Genomic DNA, 22,156 nt, shown 5'->3' with positions numbered 1-22,156 from the left:
GACGGGTTCTTAACCACTGCGTCACCAGGGAAGCCCCTGGGGTTTATTTTTGAGTACTTTCTTACTTTCTGGCACCACCTGTGTTCCAGATTCATCTTGTGTGTTTCCTGCACTCGTCCTAGAATCAGCCATTGCTCCAAGGAGCCCTGGGACCTTTCACTGGGGAAAGTGTCCGAAGCCCAGATCTGGGCTGGGTATGCTTGTTGCCAGCGGGGCTGGGGGTGTTTCTTTAGAGCCCTCCAGCTGAGAGCAAGGAAGTACACATGTAGATACTGACGCCCATGTCCAGGGGTCTGTGCTCAGCCAAACCTGGTCTGGCCGACCTCTCTCACTCTGATGCATCATCTCCCCGCTTCTCAGCTGTAAACCCCATCTCAGGCAGTGGGAAACGCGCTCCCTGCGCCCCCATCCATTCCCCAGTTGTTCAGTTGCGGCAGACAATGTGGGTCAAGGCTGCAATAGGGGGAGCACAGCCATGAGGCGGGCGGGCCCTTGGCCTTTGGCTTCAGGCCTCCCTCGTTTCCAAAGTTACCCATGTTAGCATTCTCCCCTCCCCCTCCAATTAGTTCCTAACACCTGCTGTTTCTCTTTTTAAAAAAATAAGTGATGTATGATATCTCGCTTATTTGCGGAATCGAAAAAGAAATGACACGAACGTATTTACAAAACAGAAACATACAGAGTTAGAGAACGAACTTAAGGGTGGGGGGCAGGGATAGGGAGTTTGGGACTGACATGTACACACTGCTCTATATAAAATAGACAACCAGCAAGGACCTACTGTATCACGCAGGGAGCTATGCTCAATAGTCTCTCACAACCTAAATGGGAAAAGAGTTTGAAAAAGAATAGACACATGTATATGTAGAACTGGGTCACTTAGCTGTACACCTGAAACTAACACAACATGGTTAATCAACTCTACTCCAATATAAAATAAAAGGTTAAAAAAAATCACTTCCTCCAAGAGGAGTTCTTTGGTTCAAATATCTCTGCTCTGTATTCCTCCTGTACCCCTAATTTCTCCCTTCATAACATTCATGGCGCTTTATTTTAATTACTTTTTTTATTGCCTGTATCCCCCAGTAAACTAAAATTTCTACGGGCAGGCACTAAGTGCGTCTTGTTCCGTGTGGTATTCTTACCACTCAGGACAAGTGATGTGTGCCTTCAACAAATGTGTTCTTGAAAAAATACTTGTCAAAGGAATAAATAAATAAATATGCCACATTTATAAATATAAAGAAAAGAGCGATGGCCTCTTTCTGGGAACGGCAGCCTGTAGGTAGGGCCACGTCCGGGTGTGATCTGAGCCCTGGTGTCGCTCGGGCAGATGGACGAGATGGGCGCCTCTGTGCTCACGTCACCCTCCCCGGTGGCTCACGGGTACCTGTGGCACTTGCTGAGTGTGCTGACCGGGCCACGTGCCACGTAGCTCTCGAGTGGCAGGGTTGCCATTTCCCGTATTTATACCCTGCAAACCGTTCACTTGGGTTTGTCCTGCCGCTTCACGGTCCTCCCGCAGCTCAATATCACCCCTTCTGTGCGTGTCAGGAATTTACCTTCAGAAGGCTTCTACCTCACCCCTGCACCCCCTGTGTTGGATACCTCTTGTCCGTGGGAACGTCTTTAAAACCCTCCAATGGCAGGGAGTCTCCAACCCCTTCTTCTTGAGGCTGGGACACGACACCAAACTCACACGATGGTGTGCACGCCAGCTCTCTTGGGGCCCTTTCACACGTAGGAACGGATTTAATTCTCAGGACGCCCCCGTGGCGAGCAGGGTCTTCGGTTCAGCTCCCCTGGTGGCCCCCAAGCGGAGAGCTGCCCCGGGGTCCTCCAGACTCGCTCTTAGGCAGCGGGAAGCTGGAGCGATATTCCAGGACTTTCTCCGTCTTTCCTGGTGCCCCTCCGACCAGCCAGGATGCTTCCAGAGGCATCTCCTCTGGTTTAACGTGGGTCCTGGCATCGTCTGTGCGAGGGGTGAGGAAAGCCACCTTATGAAGCAGTTGCGAGACAGTGATTCTAACCTCAGGGCACCCACTCTCTGGAAAATGGGGGCGGGCAGCGTCAGCCACTCACGTACACTTAGCTTCCGGGGTGGCGGTTCCTCTCAGCCTTGAGAAACTAGACCAGAAAAATCTCACGCAACATGCAAGGGTCTGTGAAGGGCAGAGCTTGAATTTTCAAGGTTCAGAAGGTTGGCCGTTTGACGCAGACTAGGAATCTTCACCTGCTGTCCTTGCACAGGGTCATGAGTTTCGTTGCACAAACAGGTGTTGGGGTTATGGATTATTGGTGTTTGGTGTATATTTGATGGTCGACATTTTGGAATCCAATTATGTATCGAGATCTTGGTCTTCTCGCCGTATGTATTTTAGGTGTGAGGTTCAGTGTTTAATGCTGGGCACCTACCTCTGATGTGCGAACCTCACGGAGGCATCAAAGCTAAACCATGTGAAATCGTGCATATGAAACTTTTGAAAATTACAAGACACTATACAATTTAAAGAATCTTTAAGACAGCTGTGCCATCACCTCCCCGTGCTGGGCATCTTTCAGGCCCTGGCCTCAGCCTCTAGGCTCACCTTTTCCGCTGCAGCTGTTGCTACGGAAACCAGATGTCCACAGGTGTAGCCTACGATGCCTTGCATCAGCTTCACCTGGTTCTCTGATACCTCCACCTGGGGTGCTAGGAGCCCCCTCAGCCCCGGACATGTGAGGCAGCCTGACCCGTGGGGGCAAGAGATGGAGGCTGAAAATGTGCCTTTCCCACGCCTGGGGGGGGGACCATCTGAGTGTCCTTCTGTGGCCTCCCTCGGTGGGTCCCCGCAGGATTGAACCCTGAGCCCCCCACAGTGGCAGCCCCCTTAGTGAGTTGCCCTGCTTCCTGGGTCGCTCTGCCCAGGTCCCATTCCACTGCCTGGAGTCACGTCCCCACTTAACCCTCCGGAGCAGAGTCCTCGTCCTGGGCGGCCGCTGGGGGTATGCAGGCCAGGCAGGTGCTGATCTCCTTCGAGTAACATCATCACGTGGAATTATTATTATAACATTGTCACCTTGTTAACTGTAGAAATTGTACTTAGAAAAAGTTTAATATGAGATTGAATTTTAAAGGGTAAAAATAAATTCTGCGAGTTGGGTGCCTGAAGGTCAGCCAGGTTCCAGAGAAACTGAAGCCGGAAATGTGTCTTGGAGGCTATATCTTGGAAACACTGGGATTTTGTTGGGATGTTGTGCTGGGGCTGGTGAGTGACTGGTACCCATCTTGCTGATCCCCATGAGTGATGGTGCAGGTGTCTTCTGTAAACACTAACGCATTATAAACACAGACAGTTCCCTGGGAAACGAACGACACCACCACAGGCTTGTGTTCAATCTGCTGAAACTTGGAAAACACAGCTGCGCGGTGCCGAGCTGGGTGCAGGGCTCGCACTTGGGCCCGGATGCAGTGTTTTGGGGTTCACGGCAAAGTTTGTGCTCTGTGGACTCGAGAAAATTAGGCAGGCAATGACTTGGGGTATAAAAATGTTCAAAACGAACTTTTATTTGGGGGTCGTTACAGAGGATGGAGTAGGCATAGGAATACAATTCTGCACAAAGTACGGAGGGTAAATGTCCGGGGACGGCCTGGGGGCAGTGGAAGCATCACTTCCGACCCTACAAGGTTTGCTGCCACGCTGCCTGGCTGACAACAGACAGTGAGAAGGTCTTCGCTTCTATGTGAGTTTTGCCGAACCCAACGGTCTGTAAGGGGTGGTGGGAAGAGTGATAGCTGGTGTGCGGACATCAGTGGCTTTTAAAACAAAAGGCACAGTCGGCCTTCCCGAGGGGACCAGGATCCTTCGCGTTGCCGGCGTTTGGGAGAAGAGGGCGCCGTCACCATGGGGGCTCGGAGAGCAGGGCTGCGTCCACCCCCAGGAGCTCCCCGAGTGGGAACAGCGGGAGTGAGCTCCGGAGCCCGCAGGCTGCACGGCCTCATCTGTCTATACCTCCCCGTTGAGTTCAATAAGTGGGTTATCAGTGACGGCTGAGACTGCCGTGACTACATAGATACACAGGAAGAAGTTAGCTACACTGAGCGTGGAACCATCTCGTATGGATGGCCCGAGAGGGAGGGTTCGTGGTTTTCCGTTTTGGCGGGGTCAGGGTGTCCTACAGATGCTACAGATGTGGGGAGAGTGGGCAGCGCCTTGGATGCCACGGGGTTATTTGGTCGAAGTGCTGGTGCTGAATTCCTTTGGTAGCCCTTCTTTTATTATTCTTTTGGTTTGTTTTTTAGAGAAAAAAAAATGAAGTCAATTTTTGGGTCGGCATCTGAGGTAATAAGTTAAGAATAAGCACCAAAGTGGCCCCCCGGCTGCGTGTCCCCTGCAGAAGCGTGTCCGGCGGGGCGGCCCCGACATCACAGGTTCTTCATGCACACCTGGCAGCGGCTGATGTGTGTGCGAATGAGGCCGGCCTTGAGGGTGTCGGCCGAGGGTGTGCCCTGGAAGCTCTGCTCGGGGATGGTGGTGAGCCAGAAGCTGTACTTGTTGGCATAGTAGTGGCAGGTGCCTCGGGCGCCGTTGCACTCGATGAATGGCGTGGCTCGGAAGTCCTCCAGGCAGCTGCCCGGTGACACCAGCGACTGGCCGCCCCCTTCGTCGCCCGCGGCCGTGTGCTGTGCAGGGTAGGGGGACGGGGCGGAAGAGATGCCGACACGTTAACTTTTTCTTTTAAAGGAAAAATAAAACAGCAAGGTCCTGCTGTAGCGCACAGGGAACTCTGTGCAATATCCTGGGATAAACCGTCAGGGGAAAGAATAGGAAAGAGAATGTATGTATGTATAACCGAGTCACCGTGCCGTACAGTGGAAATTACCAACATTGTAAGTCAGCTACACTTCAATAAGGTAAATTAAGATCAACATGTGGGTCAGAACCAGAGGGTCTATTAAAATTAAGCACCGTCCAGTGGTTAGGACTCCGAGCGCTCACTGCCGAGGGCCCAGGTTCGATTCCTGGTCAGGGAACTAAGATCCCTCAAGCCGTGCGGTGCAGGCAAAGAAAAACAAAAGAAAAAACAAAAAAATTAAGCACCAAAGTGCTTCCTGCTCCTCCTTTGCTAACGTTTATGAAGGGGGAGTACGGGTGCTTTGAATTTTATTATTTTTTTAAGAAAAGCTCTACTTGCTGATTTTTCTACAGTGAACACGTAATACTCGTGTAATTAGTTTTTTTTCAATCAGAGGGTTGTTGTTAAATTAGAAATTGGTTGCTTGAGATGGTCCTGCCTGGGAGACCTGGCCAAGGGTTGGAAGGGATTTTCTTTGCCACTTTCAAGTTCTACTTTCTCTTGGTTTCATAAACATGTTTAGCTTTTACGAAGGGGCATGGTGGGGCTCCGGATCTCAAAGCTTCTCTCTAAAACGTGTCATCTGGCTCGGTCCAGCCAGCCCAGTGGTAAGTGTTGTGTTAGAACCCGCAAATTTAGACCAGGAACACCTCAGCCACGGTGGGCAGGGCACGGAAGAGGCTGTCCTGTGAGATGTTTGGGCAGAAGCCCAGTTTAACCTTTTCTTCAAATGAAGCAGCAAAGAACAAAAACCTCTGAACAGTTTTCTGCTCACAGAATGCGGAAGCCTTCCCAGACAGAGCTGCTGTGTGTTGTCGACAGAGACAAGCAGACGCGTCTTCATGGGGCATCTGAAGCCCCGCTTTGGCCTGAAAGAGCCGAGGCCCTGCTGGTCCCCCCATGCATATGCGCGCACACACACACACACACACACACACACACACACACACACACACACACACACTTTTCCAATGTGCTCGCCTCAGAGGACAAGCCTCTGGCTTTGGGACTCAAGCAGCTGATGTCTCTTAAGAGAATCACTCATTGGACACTCGGCCTGTGAGGACCTCATTTGAATCGAAAGGAAAAAGTAAACCGATGGCCGGCTGGAGACTTACAGTAGCCACCAGACCAGCTTCGAGAGGGATCACTGAGGTAAGGGGGGGCCGACGTCTTTGCTGCTGTGGCAGCGATGGATCAAAGCGTGTCTTGTGTGCAGACAAGACAGGGACCGTCCCCCAGACAGGCAGGGGGACACTAAGCCGCGTGCTGGCTCTCCGGCGTCTGTGCCCGCAGGTGCTTCCGTGTTCTTGGAAGGGAAGGTGTGGGCAGCCCATCAGTGCCGCCCTGGTTGCACAGCGGGGCGAGGGGACCATGGTCCTCTTGTCACCCGCCTTGGGGGTGTCAAGGGCCAGGCTGGCAGGAGGCGCTTACTGAGGATCGTGTGTGCTTATCCCTTATCCCGTGACACAGCTCAAGATGTAATTGCTAATAAAAGAAGGGCTGTCTGACCTTTCTGGATACAGTGTAATCACTCCCTTCACAAGGAAGAGGCTCGTTTTTAATTTTTGAATTTCTCGGTGGGACCAGAGCTCTGTCCATCCACCAAAGCCCCCTGACATGATTAGCTCCTGAAAAGCAGACAGTTGCCTGTCCCAGCACAGAACTTAGTATCCTGTTGCTTCAAATTATTGCAGCAGCGATACCTTAAAAACTGTTAAAAAATCAACACTTGTTTGTCTTCTCCTTCCTTTTCCAGAATCCAGGTTTTTTTTCTGTTGTTTTGATAAGATTAGCAAACTTGGTATTTTATATATATATATATATATATAAATATATATAAATATATATATATATAATGTTATTAATTTAATTTATGAAATATTTAACACGTTGGGCATCCGGTCAATATAGTGGAATTACGACAGTCATAATAAATATAAATGCAATACAAGACCCACCCTCCCCACTGGACTTTCCTTTCTCCCTCTGATGGTAAACAGGAAAATTGTAACGGATGCTGTCATGATAGCCAAATTTATCCTAATTAAGGCTGTACAAAGGCCTGGTGGCAAATTAATGGGTCCCTTCTGGGTGGGGGCAGCTCCAGGCCTAACACGGCTCAATGAGCAAAACGCAGGCTGTATTCCAGCTCTCACTCCTCCCCTGGGCCAGATGCCCTTGTGCAGTGCACAACCTGAACAACTGCCCTGATTAGACTTACAAAGGCCAGGATGTGGGAGAGGAACTCAGTTTGCACCTGGGCCCGCGGGCTGACAGAGAGCAGGCAAGCACCACGTACCATGAGGAAGGAATATCCGATCCACAAGCTCCGCCATCCAGCCGGGCAGTGGGGGATGGAGACGTCCTGGCTGTGGACGGCAATGGCAACGGCCGGGGCCTCGCACACGGAGCAGCGGCTGATGTAGGGCCTGATGTCCTCCTCGGCCACAGGCATCATGGGCAGCGGAGCGGTGGTGGAGAGCCAGTAGGACTTGTCGTTCCGGCTGGCATAGTAGCAGATATCGCCAGGGTTGCAGTACAGGAAGGGCATGGTGCTGAACCGGGCCAGGCAGGAGCCCGCCAGCCCTGCGGTGCAGGGAGGGACCGTCACGGCTGAGCATGCCGGGAAGATGCCCCTCCAGGCCCCCCGCGGGGTTCAGCCGTGTGCGGGGCGGGGTGGGGGGCGGGCTCGGGCTTTCCAATCCCTCAGGGGCTGACTCCACCGGCACTGTGCCCTTCCGAGGTTCCCGCACACCTCGGGACCAGGCTGGGTCAGAGGGAGGGGCGACTTGGCGAATAGCACCCCGGTGAGGCCCGTGTCGGGGGCTCTTAAAGCACCAGCCCCCAGCACCCACCGATGGCATCCCAGATGGGGGCCTGGCTCATGGCACCCAGGTGCCTCCCAGATGGACTCTGGTAACTGTGCCCCCCAAATAACTCCACCAACTTCATCTCAGGGCCAGAGTGAGTTATTTCCCCTTTCACACTGACTGCTTTCCAGCTGAGCCGGGTGTCTGCTCTGCCCTGAGGCCTGCCGGGCCCTGTGCTGGCCTTGCCCTGTCTCTGCTGTTTTAGGCCCTTACTCTTGTTTGCTATGTCTCACTTAAAAAAACTTATCTGGACGGGAAGGTGCACAAATCATCGGGTTCAGCCCAACAGATCTCCCCACCACACACATGGCCACCCTCCCTCCAAGCCCCCAATTTTAGTATGTGTTGGCCATGTTTTCTATGGGCTGTTAGGTCTTTTAAATTCCTTTTGGCAACCAGGCTTCCTTGGATAAATACCGGCACACACGCCCCCATATCCACGCTGCGGGGTTCTAAGTGCCTCCCAGCCCCTCACGACCCCGGCCTGACTGCTTATACACTGTGGGGCAAGAAGCAAGGATGACGGGGAACCGCTGGCGGCCTCCAGGGCACGGGGCAGCGAGAGGCTGGGCCGCGTGAGCCTGCGGAGGCCGCTGGGGGCTACGAGGCAGAGTCTGCTTCCCGACCCCAGGTTGGGGGCATCTCAGTGCCTCCTGAGGACTCAGCGACCTCACTGTGGCCAGCGGGGCTGGCCGAGCTCGGTAGGCTGTACCTACCCAGATCCTGGTTGTGGGCCTTCTCCTGGCCCTCAAAGTACAGCAGGCTGTATCCGCTCCAGAGCTTGTTCATGCCCACGGGGCACATGGGGTCCTGCTCCGTCTGGCTGTGCTTCACCAGGAGGTGCCCGATGCTGACACTGCGGCCGGGCATGCCAGGCAGGCCGGGGCTCCCGGGGCGGCCTGGCTCCCCTGGGACCCGAGACAAAGAGGCCGCCTTGCAGCTGCCGTGCGGACCGCGGCCCACGTGCTGGCTGCGTGCGTGGCGACATTCACAGCCCTGCTCTGCCTTTCCCCAAGGGCCGGGGTCTCAGTGGCTCTGCCCTTTGGGACCAGGAGCCTCCTGGGGAGGCCCGCACCCCATCCCTAACGTGGGACCACAATGATGGGAGTGAACAAGGGGCAGGGACTCAGCCTCCCCCGCGAGCCGTCCCCCCAGGGCGCCCCGTTCTGAGCAGGAATGAGCATCAGGGAGTCAGAAGGGTCACGGAAGCACTGTGTCCAGCCCCGCCCACCTCCTCTGCCCCAGGCGGCAGGCCCCCCTGCTGATGCTTCGGGGAGCGGCCATTCCCAAGGCTGGAAGCCCACCTCCCCAGATGTCCACCCGGGGGCCCGATTCTGGCCCTGACGCTGCAGAACGGCTGATCTGCCCCCAACAGGACACCCCTTCAGACCTCTGGAATCAGCCGTCCTGGGTGACCCTGCCTTTCTGAGGACGTGCCGTCCACCCTGCACTGTCTTGGCCCCTGGCCTGGATGCGCCGCCCCCTGCCCCGCCATGCGTGTCTCGGGTTGCATCCCCCAGCATTTTACGCTCTCCTGGCCGTGGGTCGCCGTGTGCTTCCTGCGATCTGGGCGCTGACCGTGCAGCCCGTCCCCTCTGAGACTTTAATGTCAGCACGGTGCTCACACCTCGGGCTCAAGCCGAGCGCAGGTGGATTACACCAACTCTCAAGACTATTTTTTGCATGAATTGCTATTATTTCTGGCCTATCCCATCCTGCACACGTGCAAATAATTTTAAGAAGTCGATGACATAAGACTTCACAGCAGCCTGTAATGTAATCGGTGACTTTCAGCTCATAGTTTCCGGCCCTCAAGAGCTTTACGAATCTTGTCTCTCGAAATATGTCTGCTGCTTCCTTCTCTGAGGCACCTGCAGATGTCTCAGAGGAAGGAAGGAGGCCGGCCTGTCCTGGGGACTCTGTGCCAGGTGTTCTGCCAGATGCAGGGGACACCGGGTGGGCGCAGGTATATGGGCCTTGCCCAGGCTGCAGCGGGGGCCCCAGGCTCTGGGCTAGGGGGTGCAGCCCCTCATCTCTGCTCATCTCGGGGCTCATCTGACCCCTCCCCGTACACCACAGTCCATTTAGCAGACTCACAGCGGGACCTGGAGGAAGCTCCCTGCCCTCTGCCCCCTGTCACCATCACTCACCTTCATAGCCAACGGGCCCCTGCAGCCCCACGGGCCCCTGGTCTCCTCGGAACCCGGGAACAGCTGACACGCCGCCTCTTCCCTGGGGCCCTGCCTTCCCTGGACTCCCGCGGAAACCTGCAGAGCCACCGAGACACGCGTCAGTGCCCCAGGAAGAATGCGATGCTCCATCACTGGTGCTCAGCCAGTGCTTTCCAGCAGGAGAACAAAAGTGAAAGCAAAGCAAACAGGAAACGAGGGGTGGCCCCGCAGCAGTGCTCCTACCTGGTTCTCCTGGGCGGCCCTGGGGTCCCATCTCCCCCTGAGGCCCCGGAGGGCCTCTCCTTCCCTGCGGACCCACTGGCCCCCGCTGGATGGCAACCCTCTGGGGGATTCCTGCAATCCCCGGGGCGCCCACAGCACCCGGGGCACCTGGAAAGGGAAAAGAAAGGCCGGATGATGCGTGAGGACCACTTCGCTCTCTTGCTCTGGTCTCTATTCCATTTTTGACCCACTGAACCAATTCCGGAGCTTCCTTTGAGCCACCGCGCTCTCTAGAGGTGGGGTGGGTGATAACCCACCTGCAAGTCGCTCAGAGCCCTTCCAACAACCCGTCACCACCACGTCCCTGTGACAGAATGACCTCAGAGGCGTCCCCTCTGAGACTCACTTACCCGGGAGTCCTCGATCTCCTTTAGGTCCTTTGGGGCCTCGGTCTCCCACACTCCCGGCGGCGCCTGTGTTGCCCATGAATCCTTGCTCCCCCCTGGGCCCTTCCGGACAAGCAGGACATTGAGGACACGTGGGGCTGGGCGGGGGCTCTGGCCATCTCTGACCAGCGCCGCCAGCCTCCCCGAGAGGAGCCCCCCACGGGCACCGACCCTTACCTTTTTCTCCCAGGAGCCCGAACACGCCAGGCCGGCCCTGGGGCCCGGAGTCTCCGACCCATCCTTTGGTCCCCGGGTTTCCGGGGGCTCCTGGACTCCCCTCATCTCCTTTGATTCCAGGAGGAGCCACGGGCCCAGGTGGCCCCGGGGGACCTCGATAACCTGTTGGCATCAGTCCCAAGAAAGGTGAGTGTACACAGCAGGAAGGCACAGTCACGGCCGGGAGGCCGGATGCAAAGTCACCCATTCAGGGGACCGGCTTTGGCAAGTTTGTAACACTGGGCAGCTTTGCTCTGTATTGTGGTAAAATATACGTAACATAAACGTTAACATTTTAACCATTTTTGGGTGTACAGTTCAGTGGTACGAGGTGCATTCACGTCGCTGTGCAGCCATCACCGCCATCCTCCTCTGAACGTGTTCATCTTCCCAGCGGAAGCTCTGTCCCCACTGAACACCAACGGCCCCTCCCCCGGCTCCTGGCCCCCACTATCTACTTTCTGTCCTATGAATGTGGTCACTTAGGGAGCTCCTATCAGACAGTATGTGTCCTTTTCTGTCTGGCTTATTTCACTCGGCATCATGCCCTCAAGGGGACAACGAAAGCGTTCTATCCCTCAAGCAATCAGGTCGTGGCCAGCTCCTGTCCCCAGAGATTCCAATGTATCCCAGCGTGAGCCCTGCTTACCTTCCAGGCCAAATATCCCAGGCGCGCCTACGTCACCTGGTAACCCAGAGATGTTGGAAGGGGGGGTGATGCCTGGAAACCCCTGAAGTCCTGGGCTCCCAACCGGGCCTCGTTCCCCTTAGGACGGAAATAGAAGTTGGTTAGTACCAGCACCCAGCTTTTCATCTTGTTTCCTCCCTGTGCCCTCACCTGTCCAGGAGCAAGGCCAACAAGGAGAGGCAGTGATGGAAGGCGCCCAGCGCGGGCTCTCAGGGCGGGTCTGGGGAGACGGGCCGCACTGCCTGTCCCCACTCCCACCGGCCCCCTCTCGCTGCCTAGAGGGTCCCGTGGACCTGCCTCTGCTGGGATATTGTCCTCACTGGCATGCTACCTGCTCAAGGGACAGCTGATGGGGCTATCTGTGGGTGACACCTGGCCCTACCCTGAGGGGAGGATGTCACTGACAGGGCAGCCCTGTTGGCCCAGAGAGCACCCGTCGTGGGAAGGCTCAGGAAGGCCGGCGCTGGTATTTCAGTCCTCCCCGTGCCGTCCTTCAGGATCCTGGATCCCGAGGATGTCCAGCGTCCTGGGCAGAGTCCGTCCTCACTGCCCACAGATTCTGTACTTGCCATCCTGCTTCCCCAACTGAGATTTACTGGTGACCCCCAGTCAATACCCGCAGCGCTCTTGGACAAGCGGGAGGGAGAGAGTGAGTCCCAGCTCAGAGTGTCGGCAAGGATCCTCCTACTATCTATTTCGTGCCACGTTTTCTGCACTTCTGTGCTTTTTGTGGGTGATTTCACTGTTTAGAGTGGCCCCCAAGTGTCACGCTGAAGTGCCGTCCAGAGTTTCAGGAAGGCTGGGATGTGCTTCACAGAGAAAACTGTGTTACACGCGCTTGCCTCAGGCCTCAGCTACAGTGCTGGTGGTCCTGTGCAGGTGGCCTGAGCCTGGGTCCTCGGCCCTGGGCGGAGCTGTGTGAACCACACGCCCCCCCAGGACTCACAAAGGCCCCAGCTGGCCGGCCTTCCTCCTCCTCCTGCCTTCAGATCAGTGCTGTGGGGCGGGGTATCAGGGAATTCTGGACTTTGCACTTAATGAAAGGCGAGAGGAAGGTGACAGACCCTGGAGAATCAGATGATGCGGTCCGTGGGCCTTGAGATACCCGCCCCCCATAGGAGATCAGGGTCTCTGGCCTCCTCAGGGCCTGGCTTCTCCTTTGGGTGTCGATGGGTCTAGCTTCGGGGGTAATTCTGACCAGAGCACAGGCGCTCAGGCCCTGGTCTCGGAAGCCCAGGTGTGACGGGCCTGTCTTGTCCAGCACCCCTGCCGGCTGCCCAGGCGGCGCCCGTGGACAGCATGCTGGGCTGAGCTGGGGGTGGGTGCGGGCCCCGGCCGTCAGGAGACAAGCGCTGGGCCAAAAGCACCTGCCGGGGCGCTCCCCTCTCAGTTTAGGTCGAGCCTGGTCTGCTGGTGGATGGGCAGGGGGTGGGGCTGGGGCTTGTGCTCAGCGGCTGAGACCACCTGGCTGCTCCCACCACGGCCCAGGCCTGGCGCGCAGGCACAGCTCAGGGGCTGTGGTGCGTTCATCCACTCATCTGTCCAACACTCCCGTGCGCATGTCACAGCCAGGGCCCTGTGCCGGGTGCACACCTAACCCTGGGGGCACCGAGGGGATGGAGTATGATCTTATCCGTCCTGCAAGGGAGTGTGGTCAATAGCTAACCCCAGCGGAGTAAGATTATGATGGAGTATAAACGATGGAACACTAGTGGGAGGTTTGCAACAAGAAATTCTCCCTAGAGGAGCCGGCACCTGCCCTGCCCCCGGCCTCTCATCTCAGACTCACGGACACTGTGGTTCTGGGGGTGCAGATGGTGATACTGGGGTGTTGGCCTCACCTGGGATTCCACGCTCCCCTTTCCGTCCCGGGGCTCCTGCGGGGCCTGGAAGGGTGTTGGCCTCTCCTGGGTCACCCCTGGCCCCGGCAGGACCTGGTAAGCCGGCGTCCCCGTGGATGTCCGCACCTGTGGCCGGGTTGACAAGCAGATGTCAGTGTCTTCAACTGGGCAGAATCCATTTTCATGAGTGGAGGGATAGTAACGCTCTCAGTGAGACCCAGAAACAGAGAACCCAATGGCAGCCGTGGAGATTTCAGCTTCCTAGGTGGCCTTGGTGCCCCAGACCCTGCCACTTGGAAGGAATCCTGGGGATCGTCACTGAACCCCTTTGCTTTATAGGGGAGACCACCGAGGACCCCCGGAAAAATCCCAGATTCCAGGACGCAGATGGTCCTGCAGCTGAGACCTGCCGAGGGCCCCGGGCTCCTGGTGCTAAGCCTGAGTTAGGTTGAAGAGGAAAATGCTATTGAAAGCCTTCCCTGTTCCCACATCAGGGGCTCAGCGTAGTTGGTGTCAGAGTGACGTAACTTGACCATCTAAATTCGAATTGAAATGTTAACTGAGTGTGTGAATTTATACATGATCCCTCACATCCAAATTCACCTGTAGACAGATGAACGTTTGATTACGTAAGACATCTCTAAAGAGAATATTCTAAAAGCAGTGGTAGAACTATGGGTATTTTTTTTTCTTTTGCTCAAGTGTATTTTTTTAAGCTTTTCTCTACTCAGCATGAACTTTTATAATCTGAAAACAATAAAAATTGTCCTTAAAAAACATATTAATGATACGCCCTACAAATATTATTAGTCCAATTAATACATTTTAAAAATTAAATGCAAAGACAGGGCATTAAGATTTAAGATGAACTAAATTTAAAATAAAGAAATTTCAGGGAAGTCACTGAGAGTTTTGCACATGTGATGGCATCTTCCCAGAGGGGGACAAGGGTAAAAAGGAAGCTTTCTGCACAAAGGGGATCTCATTCCCCCTTGAGGAAGAGATGGACACGCAGATGGTATTCTGAGATACCAGAAGGGGCTAATCACGCAGACCTCATTCTGCCACTGGCTTTTGGAAAGGATGGGCTTTGTATCTCCTTCAGGAAAAGAAGGGTCACGATAACTTCCAAGAGCAGCTTCTCACAATTTCTTAAAGGTCTCACTTTCTTCTCCTTACGGAACACCCTGCCCCGCCAAAACCCCCAAACGCCACTGCTGTGAAGGGAATTGTCTTTTCTAAACCCATCTGTCAAAGCCCTAACCCGCCATGTGATGGGGTCTGGAGGGGGGCCTTTGGGAGGCGTTTGGGGTGAAAGGGTCCCAGATAGGATTGGCGTCCTTATATAAGAAGAGATACCAGAGAGCTCGCTCTCCTTCTCCACCGCGTGCGGACACAGCGAGAAGCCGGGAAGAGGGTCCTCACCCGGACTCTGCCGCAACGGCAACCACCCCAAGCTTCCCGCTTCCAGACCTGGGAGGAGGAACTAACTCCCTGTTGGTTGGGCCCCCGGTCGGGCAGCGTTTTGGGGGAGGAGCCAGATGGGACTGAGTCCCCGTGGCCTCAGGGACGGAGCCCGCCCTGCTCCCTGAGCTCCCCGACTCCCGTCCAAGTCCCTGATGGCCCGCCCGATCCCTTGCCCCACTGCCATCTGGTACCTGGGGATCCTGGGAAGCCTTTGGTGCCTGGCAAGCCGTGTAATCCGCCGATGCCACGGAGGCCGGGCAGACCTGTGGAGGACCCTCATGGTTATTCCATGGCGGAGCAGAGGGAGACCCTTAACATAATCAGACGCTCTTTTCTGCTGTGATACGGTCACCCATCCAGTGTGTTCGAAAGCTGGGCAAACCGAAGTACAGCAAATACTGTGACATGTACATCAGTCACTTCTGTGTCACCCAGGAGAACCATTAACCTAAAAATCGTTTTCATGGAAACTCTTTACAGACTCGTTACAGCCAGAAGGGGACTGGGCAGTGCCGTGTGTTTCTTTTCCTGATCCGTGAGTCACTGTACATATGAAAACGGTGCTTGGAGCCAGCAGCCTGGTATCATTTCCATCCCTTCTGGATTTCCAAGGATCAGCCTAAAGTGGGACTTGGGAAGCAGGCGACAGTTCTTCCTGTGATGCGGGCAGTGAATGTGGAGTCGGGGTACGCCCCCCCGAACTCTGGACAGGAGAGTGTCCAAGGGCCTGTCCCCTGACCCAGGCCTGTCAAGGCCGGGCCGAGTAACTCCCCAAGCCCCCCAAGGGCTGCAGCAGACCTCGCGGTGGGGACCCTTGCATCTGTCCCTCTGTCCCGCCTCTGCACCGCCCAGGTGCTGACTGAGAGTCACCCTGAGGTCTCCCGGCAGGTTTCTGTTCATCGTTCTGGGGAGTAAACGCCTCTTTGCAGGTTGCCATTGCTTCGTGTCTGCAGAGAGGGGAGGGGTCTTACCTGGTAGGCCTGGGCTCCCCGGCCAGCCGTAGTCTCCTTTGGTGCCGGGCACTCCCGCCCGTCCCGGCTCTCCCTGAGGCCCCTGCAGCCCTGTCAGTCCTGGAAAGCCTGGGGGACAGACACATCCTTCAGGGGGACACAGGAACCCCGAGGCCTCGTGGCCTCCAGCTCGGGTCCTGCCTCGGGGAGGGACTTTGCGGGAAAGAACCAGCTTCCCTTCCACGTGGCCTTGGACCCCGCATTCAAGTTCAGCAAGGTTAGCGCAGCCTGGCCAAACAGAACAGCTTGTGTATTCGTAATCTCATTCCATTGTGCACATAGAAGCCTGGGGAGAACCCAGAGACCCCTTGAGGATCAGCCTGTCTGTGTTCACAGATCCCGGGCAACAGCGAGCAAAACGGCAGCAAGAAAAAAGCACAAAACGAATTCACTCGTGTAACTTGGGATCCCCCGTGAATTCTGCAATTGAAATGCACGAAAGGCAGCCGTCACAGGAACTGTCTAAACATGTACAGAGAGACAGACGGTGGCCGCACAGACACGGCCATCGGCCCGGTGCCTCCACCACAGCTGGGCTGGGCTGGACCTAGGGAGGGACAGGTGGGAGGGAGCTGCCTCGGCTGCGACCATGGGCGAAAAGCAGACGGGCGGAACTGGCCGCCCTTGTTTTGGGCCCTTGGAGATTTGGGGGCTTGGCCGCACTCGGCCTCACTGGCCACCGCACTGTCCAGCCGGGCCCAGGGAGGGCAGGCTGGGGGAAGGTGGGTGTGGCCTGGGATTTTACCTGTTTGCCCTTTAAGTCCAGGAGGGCCCTGGACTCCTGCCAGGCCAGTGATCCCAGGGAAGCCGACATCACCCTCTGATCCCTTCTCTCCGAAGAATCCCTTTAGACCTGTAACCACAGATGTGCTACTCAAGAACAAACCACAGCCGTCGTGTCACTGGGGCTTAAGGCTCGTGGGGTTCAAGGGGGCACCAGGTAAAGGATGCTGCCTTCGCACTGGTGCTTCCAATTGTGAATGGGGGTGGAAACCTAGACGGCTCCTTCCTCAACTAAATTTCTACCTAATTCCCTGCTCTGAGCCTGTGGTCCGCAGCCTCCAAGCTGGCACCCAGCGGTCTGCGTCCTGGCATTCACACCCTTGTGAGCTCCACCCACACCGAGTAGGGCTGAACTGCGTGAACACCAGGACACCGCGGACGTGCCACTGTGCCACCTCGAGCCCAGCTTATACAGATCATCACTGCTTTCACTCTGTCCCTGCTCTGGAGGAAGCCAGCTGCCGCGTCATGAGGACACTCAAGCTCGCGGGGAGGAATTGAGGCCTCCCGCCAAGAGCCGCCTTGGACGTGGATGGTCCGGCCCCGCCTAGCCTTCAGATGAGGCAGCCCGCCCGACCTCATGACCAGAATCTCACGAGAACCACCCTGTTTCCGAATTCCTGGCCTCAGAAACTGTCAGATAACACCAGCGGTGGGTGCTCTAAGCCGCCACATTTTGGGGGCCTTGTTAAACGGCAACAGACCACTCACCTGAGCCCTTATCTGAGTGGTTTCTAACGGGTGCTGTGCCGGGGAATCTGGGGGGTTAGTCAAAACATGAGACGGGGCTTCCCTGGTGGCGCAGTGGTTGAGAGTCTGCCTGCCGATGCAGGGGACACGGGTTCGTGCCCTGGTCCGGAAGGATCCCGCATGCTGTGGAGCGGCTGGGCCCGTGAGCCATGGCCGCTGAGCCTGTGCTCCACAACGGGAGAGGCCACAACAGTGAGAGGCCCGTGTACCACACACACAAAAAAAACAAAAAACATGAGACGTCTGAGCCTCTCAGGTCTGGGTGAGGCCCGGAATCTGCCTTTTAGACGAGCCCCTCAGGTGCTTCCCTGCTCACTGGGTGGACTTAGGGAAGCGCGGCCTTCCCGTCAGTGACACTGTTCTATGACACAGGTTTTGGTGTTTCTGGGACGCTGGAAGATTCTGGAAACTTCAGACCACCCCGATTCTACACAGTCACTTCCGCCAGTGTCTCCTGAAATCTCTGAGGCTCTTCTCAGAACAACTACTGTCGACGTTCTCGTGGTCTTGAAGAAAACCACCTAAGACGTTCTGCTTGTTTTCTATGGATTATTTTAGTGTTTTAAAATCTGCTCCAAACCCCTATTTACCTGTTTCTTCCATGAACGGTCTCCACCACCTCCACCTGGACCCAGAGTCCAGTGCAGCCTGTCTCCCATCCTCCGAGGAGGGACCAGGCCAGAGCCCCCGGTCCCCGGGGCCCTCCCACCGGCAGGCCACCTGCCCAGGGCCCCTGGGCACCTCCCGCCCACGCTGCAGGGGCAAGCGCTGTGGCCGAGCCCACGTCTCACACTGCACTTGTCTTCGGGCGAATGGAACACCGCGAGGATGCTGACAACTGACACCGCCCCTCTGTGCCTAGGATACAGTCCCCTGGGGACGGACACAGTGGGAGGCTCCACTTCCTGGACTTCAGTTTAACTAAAAGCTAAACGTTCAAGGGGGAGCAACCATATTTCCTGGGGTGGGGCAGCTTCTCTTTACACACATTTTCAATTGAACAAACAAGGCCATTGTTAGTGACATATGTGGAAAAGATGGTCTCACATTTCTGCTTTTATAAACCAAACTGCCAAAGTAATTATTTAGGACGGGAGATCCAGCCAGCCTAAGGTACCCTTGTGTCTGGGAATAAAGCCATCGGGAGACCAAACTGTAGATCTACAGGGCGCCCAGAGGAGTTCATAGGTGAGGTTACCTGTTCCTAAGTGACAGCCCTCCACTCCCAAGCTAGACAGAATGTCCCTTTCCATTCTGGCGTGTTCTCTCAGGAAAGCTCAGCGCCCTCCTTGTTGGCCGAACACACGGACAGATTCTTTCCCCCAACCCGAGCCATCCCTAGGCAGACCTGTGGGGTCTCCCAAGCTAAAATCCCAGGAAGGAGGCATTTATTCCAAGTCCCATGGGATATGACACAAGCAGGAATTTTGCCCTTGAACTTCAGTGATGCTCAGAGAAGGGGCGTGAGCTGCCATGCCACGTGACACCCCCTGACGTACACAGGGCTGGGGGGCCGCCCCTTGTCTTACGCAGTAGAGAGGTCTGACTTCCACTCCCCTTTCACAGTTTGCAAGGGCTCTGGTCACTGTGTCACTTGCTTCGCGCCCTAGGATGTGTCCCAACAGAACAGGCACGTGTGGTACATTTTAGAGGCTGCAGCCCCTCCCATCCACTGAATTCTCTCCATCTTCCCTCTCAGGGAGAGGAAGGTTTCCTGACGTTGTCTTCAGGCTCAATTTAATTACAAATGCCAGTCTTCCTTACACGTTGGGCTTAAGGACCTCAAACCATCCCTACATCGTGATCCGTGGGTTCGCTAAGTAACGCTACGGTTGGCAAGCATGAGTGACGACAGACCAGGGGGCAAGGCTGCGGAAGATGAAGGGGTGGAGAATCGCTCGGGTACCTGGTGCTCCAGCGGTGCCTCCTTCCCCCTTCAGGCCTGGACTTCCTGGAAGGTCTATAGTGTTTCCAATATCACCTGTTAGGTGCAAAAAAGATGGCTGAAGTCAGGTCTTCCTGTGGTTAGTTTAGCAACTTCTATGACACTACCTTCCTAATAAGAATAATTTGCTTCAAAGTAACTAACAGCACCCACAGGCCTGATGTCCCCACACTGCCCGGGATGCCCTGGATCGGGGATGCCCTGTTTTCACCATCCCAGCAACACTCACCAAAGTCACCGATGGGGCCGATCTCGCCGTGAAGGCCTACTCTCCCCGGAGCTCCCTTGTCGCCCTGGAGCAAAGCCAAACATGAAACCATCTTACATGGCCGTTCGTGAAGTCTGTAATTTTTTTTATAAAAACTTTTTGTTTTATATTGGAGTATAGCAAATTAACAATGCTGTGAGAAGGGTTTCCCTGGTGGCGCAGTGGTTAAGAATGCAGGGGACACGGGTTCAATCCTGGTCTCAGAAGATCCCGCATGCCACAGAGCAACTAAGCCTGTGCGCCGCAACTACTGAGCCTGCGCTCTAGAGCCCGTGAGCCACAACTACTGAGCCCGCGTGCTACAACTACTGAGCCCACGTGCCACAACTACTGAGCCCGTGCACCTAGAGCCCGTGCTCCTCAACAAGAGAAGCCACCGCAATGAAAAGCCCGCGCACCGCAATGAAGAGTGGCCCCTGCTCGCCGCAACTAGAGAAAGCCCGCGCACAGCAACGAAGACCCAGCGCAGCCAAAAATAAACAAACAAATAAATAAATTTATTCAAAAACCCTGATGCTGTGACAGATTCGGGTGCACAGCGAAGTGACTCAGCCATACGTGTACATGCAGCCTTTCTCCCCCAGACTCCCCTCCCATCCAGGCTGCCACAGAACGCTGAGCAGAGTTCCCTGTGCTGTACAGTAGGTCCTTGCTGCTTATCCATTTTAAATACAGCAGTGTGGACATGTCAATCCCACACTCCCTGACCATCCCTCCCCCCAACCCTTCCCCCCCGGGAACCATAAGTCCGTTCTCTAAGTCTGTGAGTCTGCTTCTGTTTTGTAAGTAAGTTCATCATTTCTTTTAGATTCTGCATGTAATGGATATCATACGATATTTCTCTTTCTCTGTCTGACTTGGTGAAGTTTGCAATTTTGAAGGGTTAGCGACGTCATCATTTTGTAAAGAAGTCCTGAAGTTTTCCAGTGTAGTATAGAAGCTGGTTCGCACACCTGTTCTTATTAAACTGTAAAGCAGTAATGATGGCCGTTTCATTGAAATAAATAACATCAGTGACACAGACCATGGTCGTGACAGTGGTAGTAATAATCATGACTGACTACGCCCTACCCTCTGCCAGGCTTACCCGGGCAAACATGTTGGGTACCATCTCAAGAGCTCATTCAAGCCTCATAGCAGCCTGTGAGGTGGGTACTGTTATTGCCCATTAGAGAGACGAGGACGTTGAGGCACAGAGAAGTTCAGTGACTTGCCCAGGGTCGTTCAGCCCGTAAGTGGCAGAACTGAGTCTTGTCCCCCAGGGACCGTGGACCGCAGTGCTTGGCCAGCAGGCCACGGGGAGAGGAACTCACAGAAGATGCCCACTTACCCTACTGCCTGTGAAGCCCGGAAACCCTGAGATTCCGGGGGAGCCGGGCACGCCGGGGAATCCTGGTGACCCGGGCACGCCGGGGAATCCGGTATCTCCTTTGACTCCTTTGACGTAGCCTGGTTTCCCCGGCAGCCCAGGGACTCCCGACAGCCCGGGGATCCCTGGCATTCCGGGAAGGCCTGCAGGGAGACTGAGTGTGAAGTTCTGGGGGGACCCTGCTCCACCCCCCCGGGCGCCCGAGAACCACCCGCCAGCCCCTGGTGCGGACGTCAGGGTGTCAGGAGGGCTGCAGTACAGGAGGCTGGCCTGGGCGCTGGGGCGTCTCTGCTACTCTCACACACTGCGAGGGGCTGGGGTAGGCAGGGGGCCCTAGGCCACCGGCTCTGAGGTCAGGCGGGGCCTCACCTTTCAAGCCCAGGTATCCTTTCAGTCCCATGGGGCCTTCATCTCCTTTCTCTCCTTTGATGTCTTTCATTCCTGGCAGGATGATGGGAGGTGGTCCGGGGGGGCCGGGGTCCCCTCGGCTGCCTAGAAGGAAACAGAATGCAGTCATTCCCTTGACCTGTGGGTGGCACAGCTCCCCCAAGGCTGCAAGCTGGGAGCCCAGGTGATGGGAACACCCGTCTTCCTCCACCCTTCTCTCCTCGAGGGAGGCGGGCACAGAGTGTCTTGGCTGGAGGGACCGCTACTGACTTCAGAACATGTTCATCACCCCAAAGAACCCTGTGCCCATCAGCGGTCACCCCCTCTGTCCCCCCTTCCCCAGCAACAGGAACCACTAACCCACTTTCTGTCTCTGCAGACAGGTCTGTTCTGGACATTTCATACAAACGGAAGCAGACAGTATGCGACACAATGTTTTCGAGTTTCATCCATGTCGTAGCATGTGTCAGAGCCTAATTCTTTTTCACTGCTGCCTACTACTCCTTTATATGGCTATGCCCCATCTTGTTTATCCGTGATGGATACCTGCGTTGTTTCTATTTGGGGCTATAATGAGTCATGCTGCTACGGAATCTGTGTATGAGTTCCTGTGTGGATGTGTGTTTTCAGTCCTCCTGGGCGCACACCCAGGAGTGGATTTCCCGGGTAATTCTGTGCTTTTCTTTCTAAGAAACTGCCAACATTTTCCACCCTGGCTGCTCCACTTGACATTCCCACCAGCAGGGTCTGAGGGTTCCCATGTCTTTACATCCCCATCAACGTTCGTTATTACTAATTCAGTTGTTTTAGAGACCATGGTGATACTTTGAGAAACAAGGGTGTCTGAACAAATGTCACGAAAAAATGTGGTTCGTTGGGAACAC

At 55.4% G+C, this 22,156-nt stretch overlaps 1 protein-coding gene across 1 annotated transcript in view; it reads right to left on the bottom strand.

Annotated features, from left to right (window-relative positions):
- Positions 1 to 4,405: 4,405 nt before the first annotated feature.
- The window catches only part of COL4A2 (collagen type IV alpha 2 chain), a 123,218-nt gene continuing 105,467 nt past the window's right edge, over positions 4,406 to 22,156 (bottom strand). The window contains exons 31-46 of the mRNA XM_065895947.1: positions 21,255 to 21,377; positions 20,847 to 21,028; positions 19,478 to 19,541; positions 19,210 to 19,284; positions 16,516 to 16,623; positions 15,732 to 15,839; positions 14,952 to 15,023; positions 13,294 to 13,419; positions 11,414 to 11,530; positions 10,726 to 10,887; positions 10,513 to 10,611; positions 10,124 to 10,270; positions 9,860 to 9,976; positions 8,426 to 8,617; positions 7,139 to 7,425; positions 4,406 to 4,663 (exon numbers count right to left, since the gene is read on the bottom strand). Of these exons, the coding sequence (XP_065752019.1) occupies positions 4,406 to 4,663; positions 7,139 to 7,425; positions 8,426 to 8,617; positions 9,860 to 9,976; positions 10,124 to 10,270; positions 10,513 to 10,611; positions 10,726 to 10,887; positions 11,414 to 11,530; positions 13,294 to 13,419; positions 14,952 to 15,023; positions 15,732 to 15,839; positions 16,516 to 16,623; positions 19,210 to 19,284; positions 19,478 to 19,541; positions 20,847 to 21,028; positions 21,255 to 21,377 (2,237 nt within the window). The remainder of the gene's footprint in view (positions 4,664 to 7,138; positions 7,426 to 8,425; positions 8,618 to 9,859; positions 9,977 to 10,123; positions 10,271 to 10,512; positions 10,612 to 10,725; positions 10,888 to 11,413; positions 11,531 to 13,293; positions 13,420 to 14,951; positions 15,024 to 15,731; positions 15,840 to 16,515; positions 16,624 to 19,209; positions 19,285 to 19,477; positions 19,542 to 20,846; positions 21,029 to 21,254; positions 21,378 to 22,156) is intronic.

This window comes from Phocoena phocoena, chromosome 18 (assembly GCF_963924675.1).
Source record: "Phocoena phocoena chromosome 18, mPhoPho1.1, whole genome shotgun sequence".
In the NCBI taxonomy this organism is placed as follows: Eukaryota; Metazoa; Chordata; class Mammalia; order Artiodactyla; family Phocoenidae; genus Phocoena; species Phocoena phocoena.
Note: the sequence above shows the minus strand (reverse complement) of the source record. Positions and strands in the feature narration are given on the sequence as shown.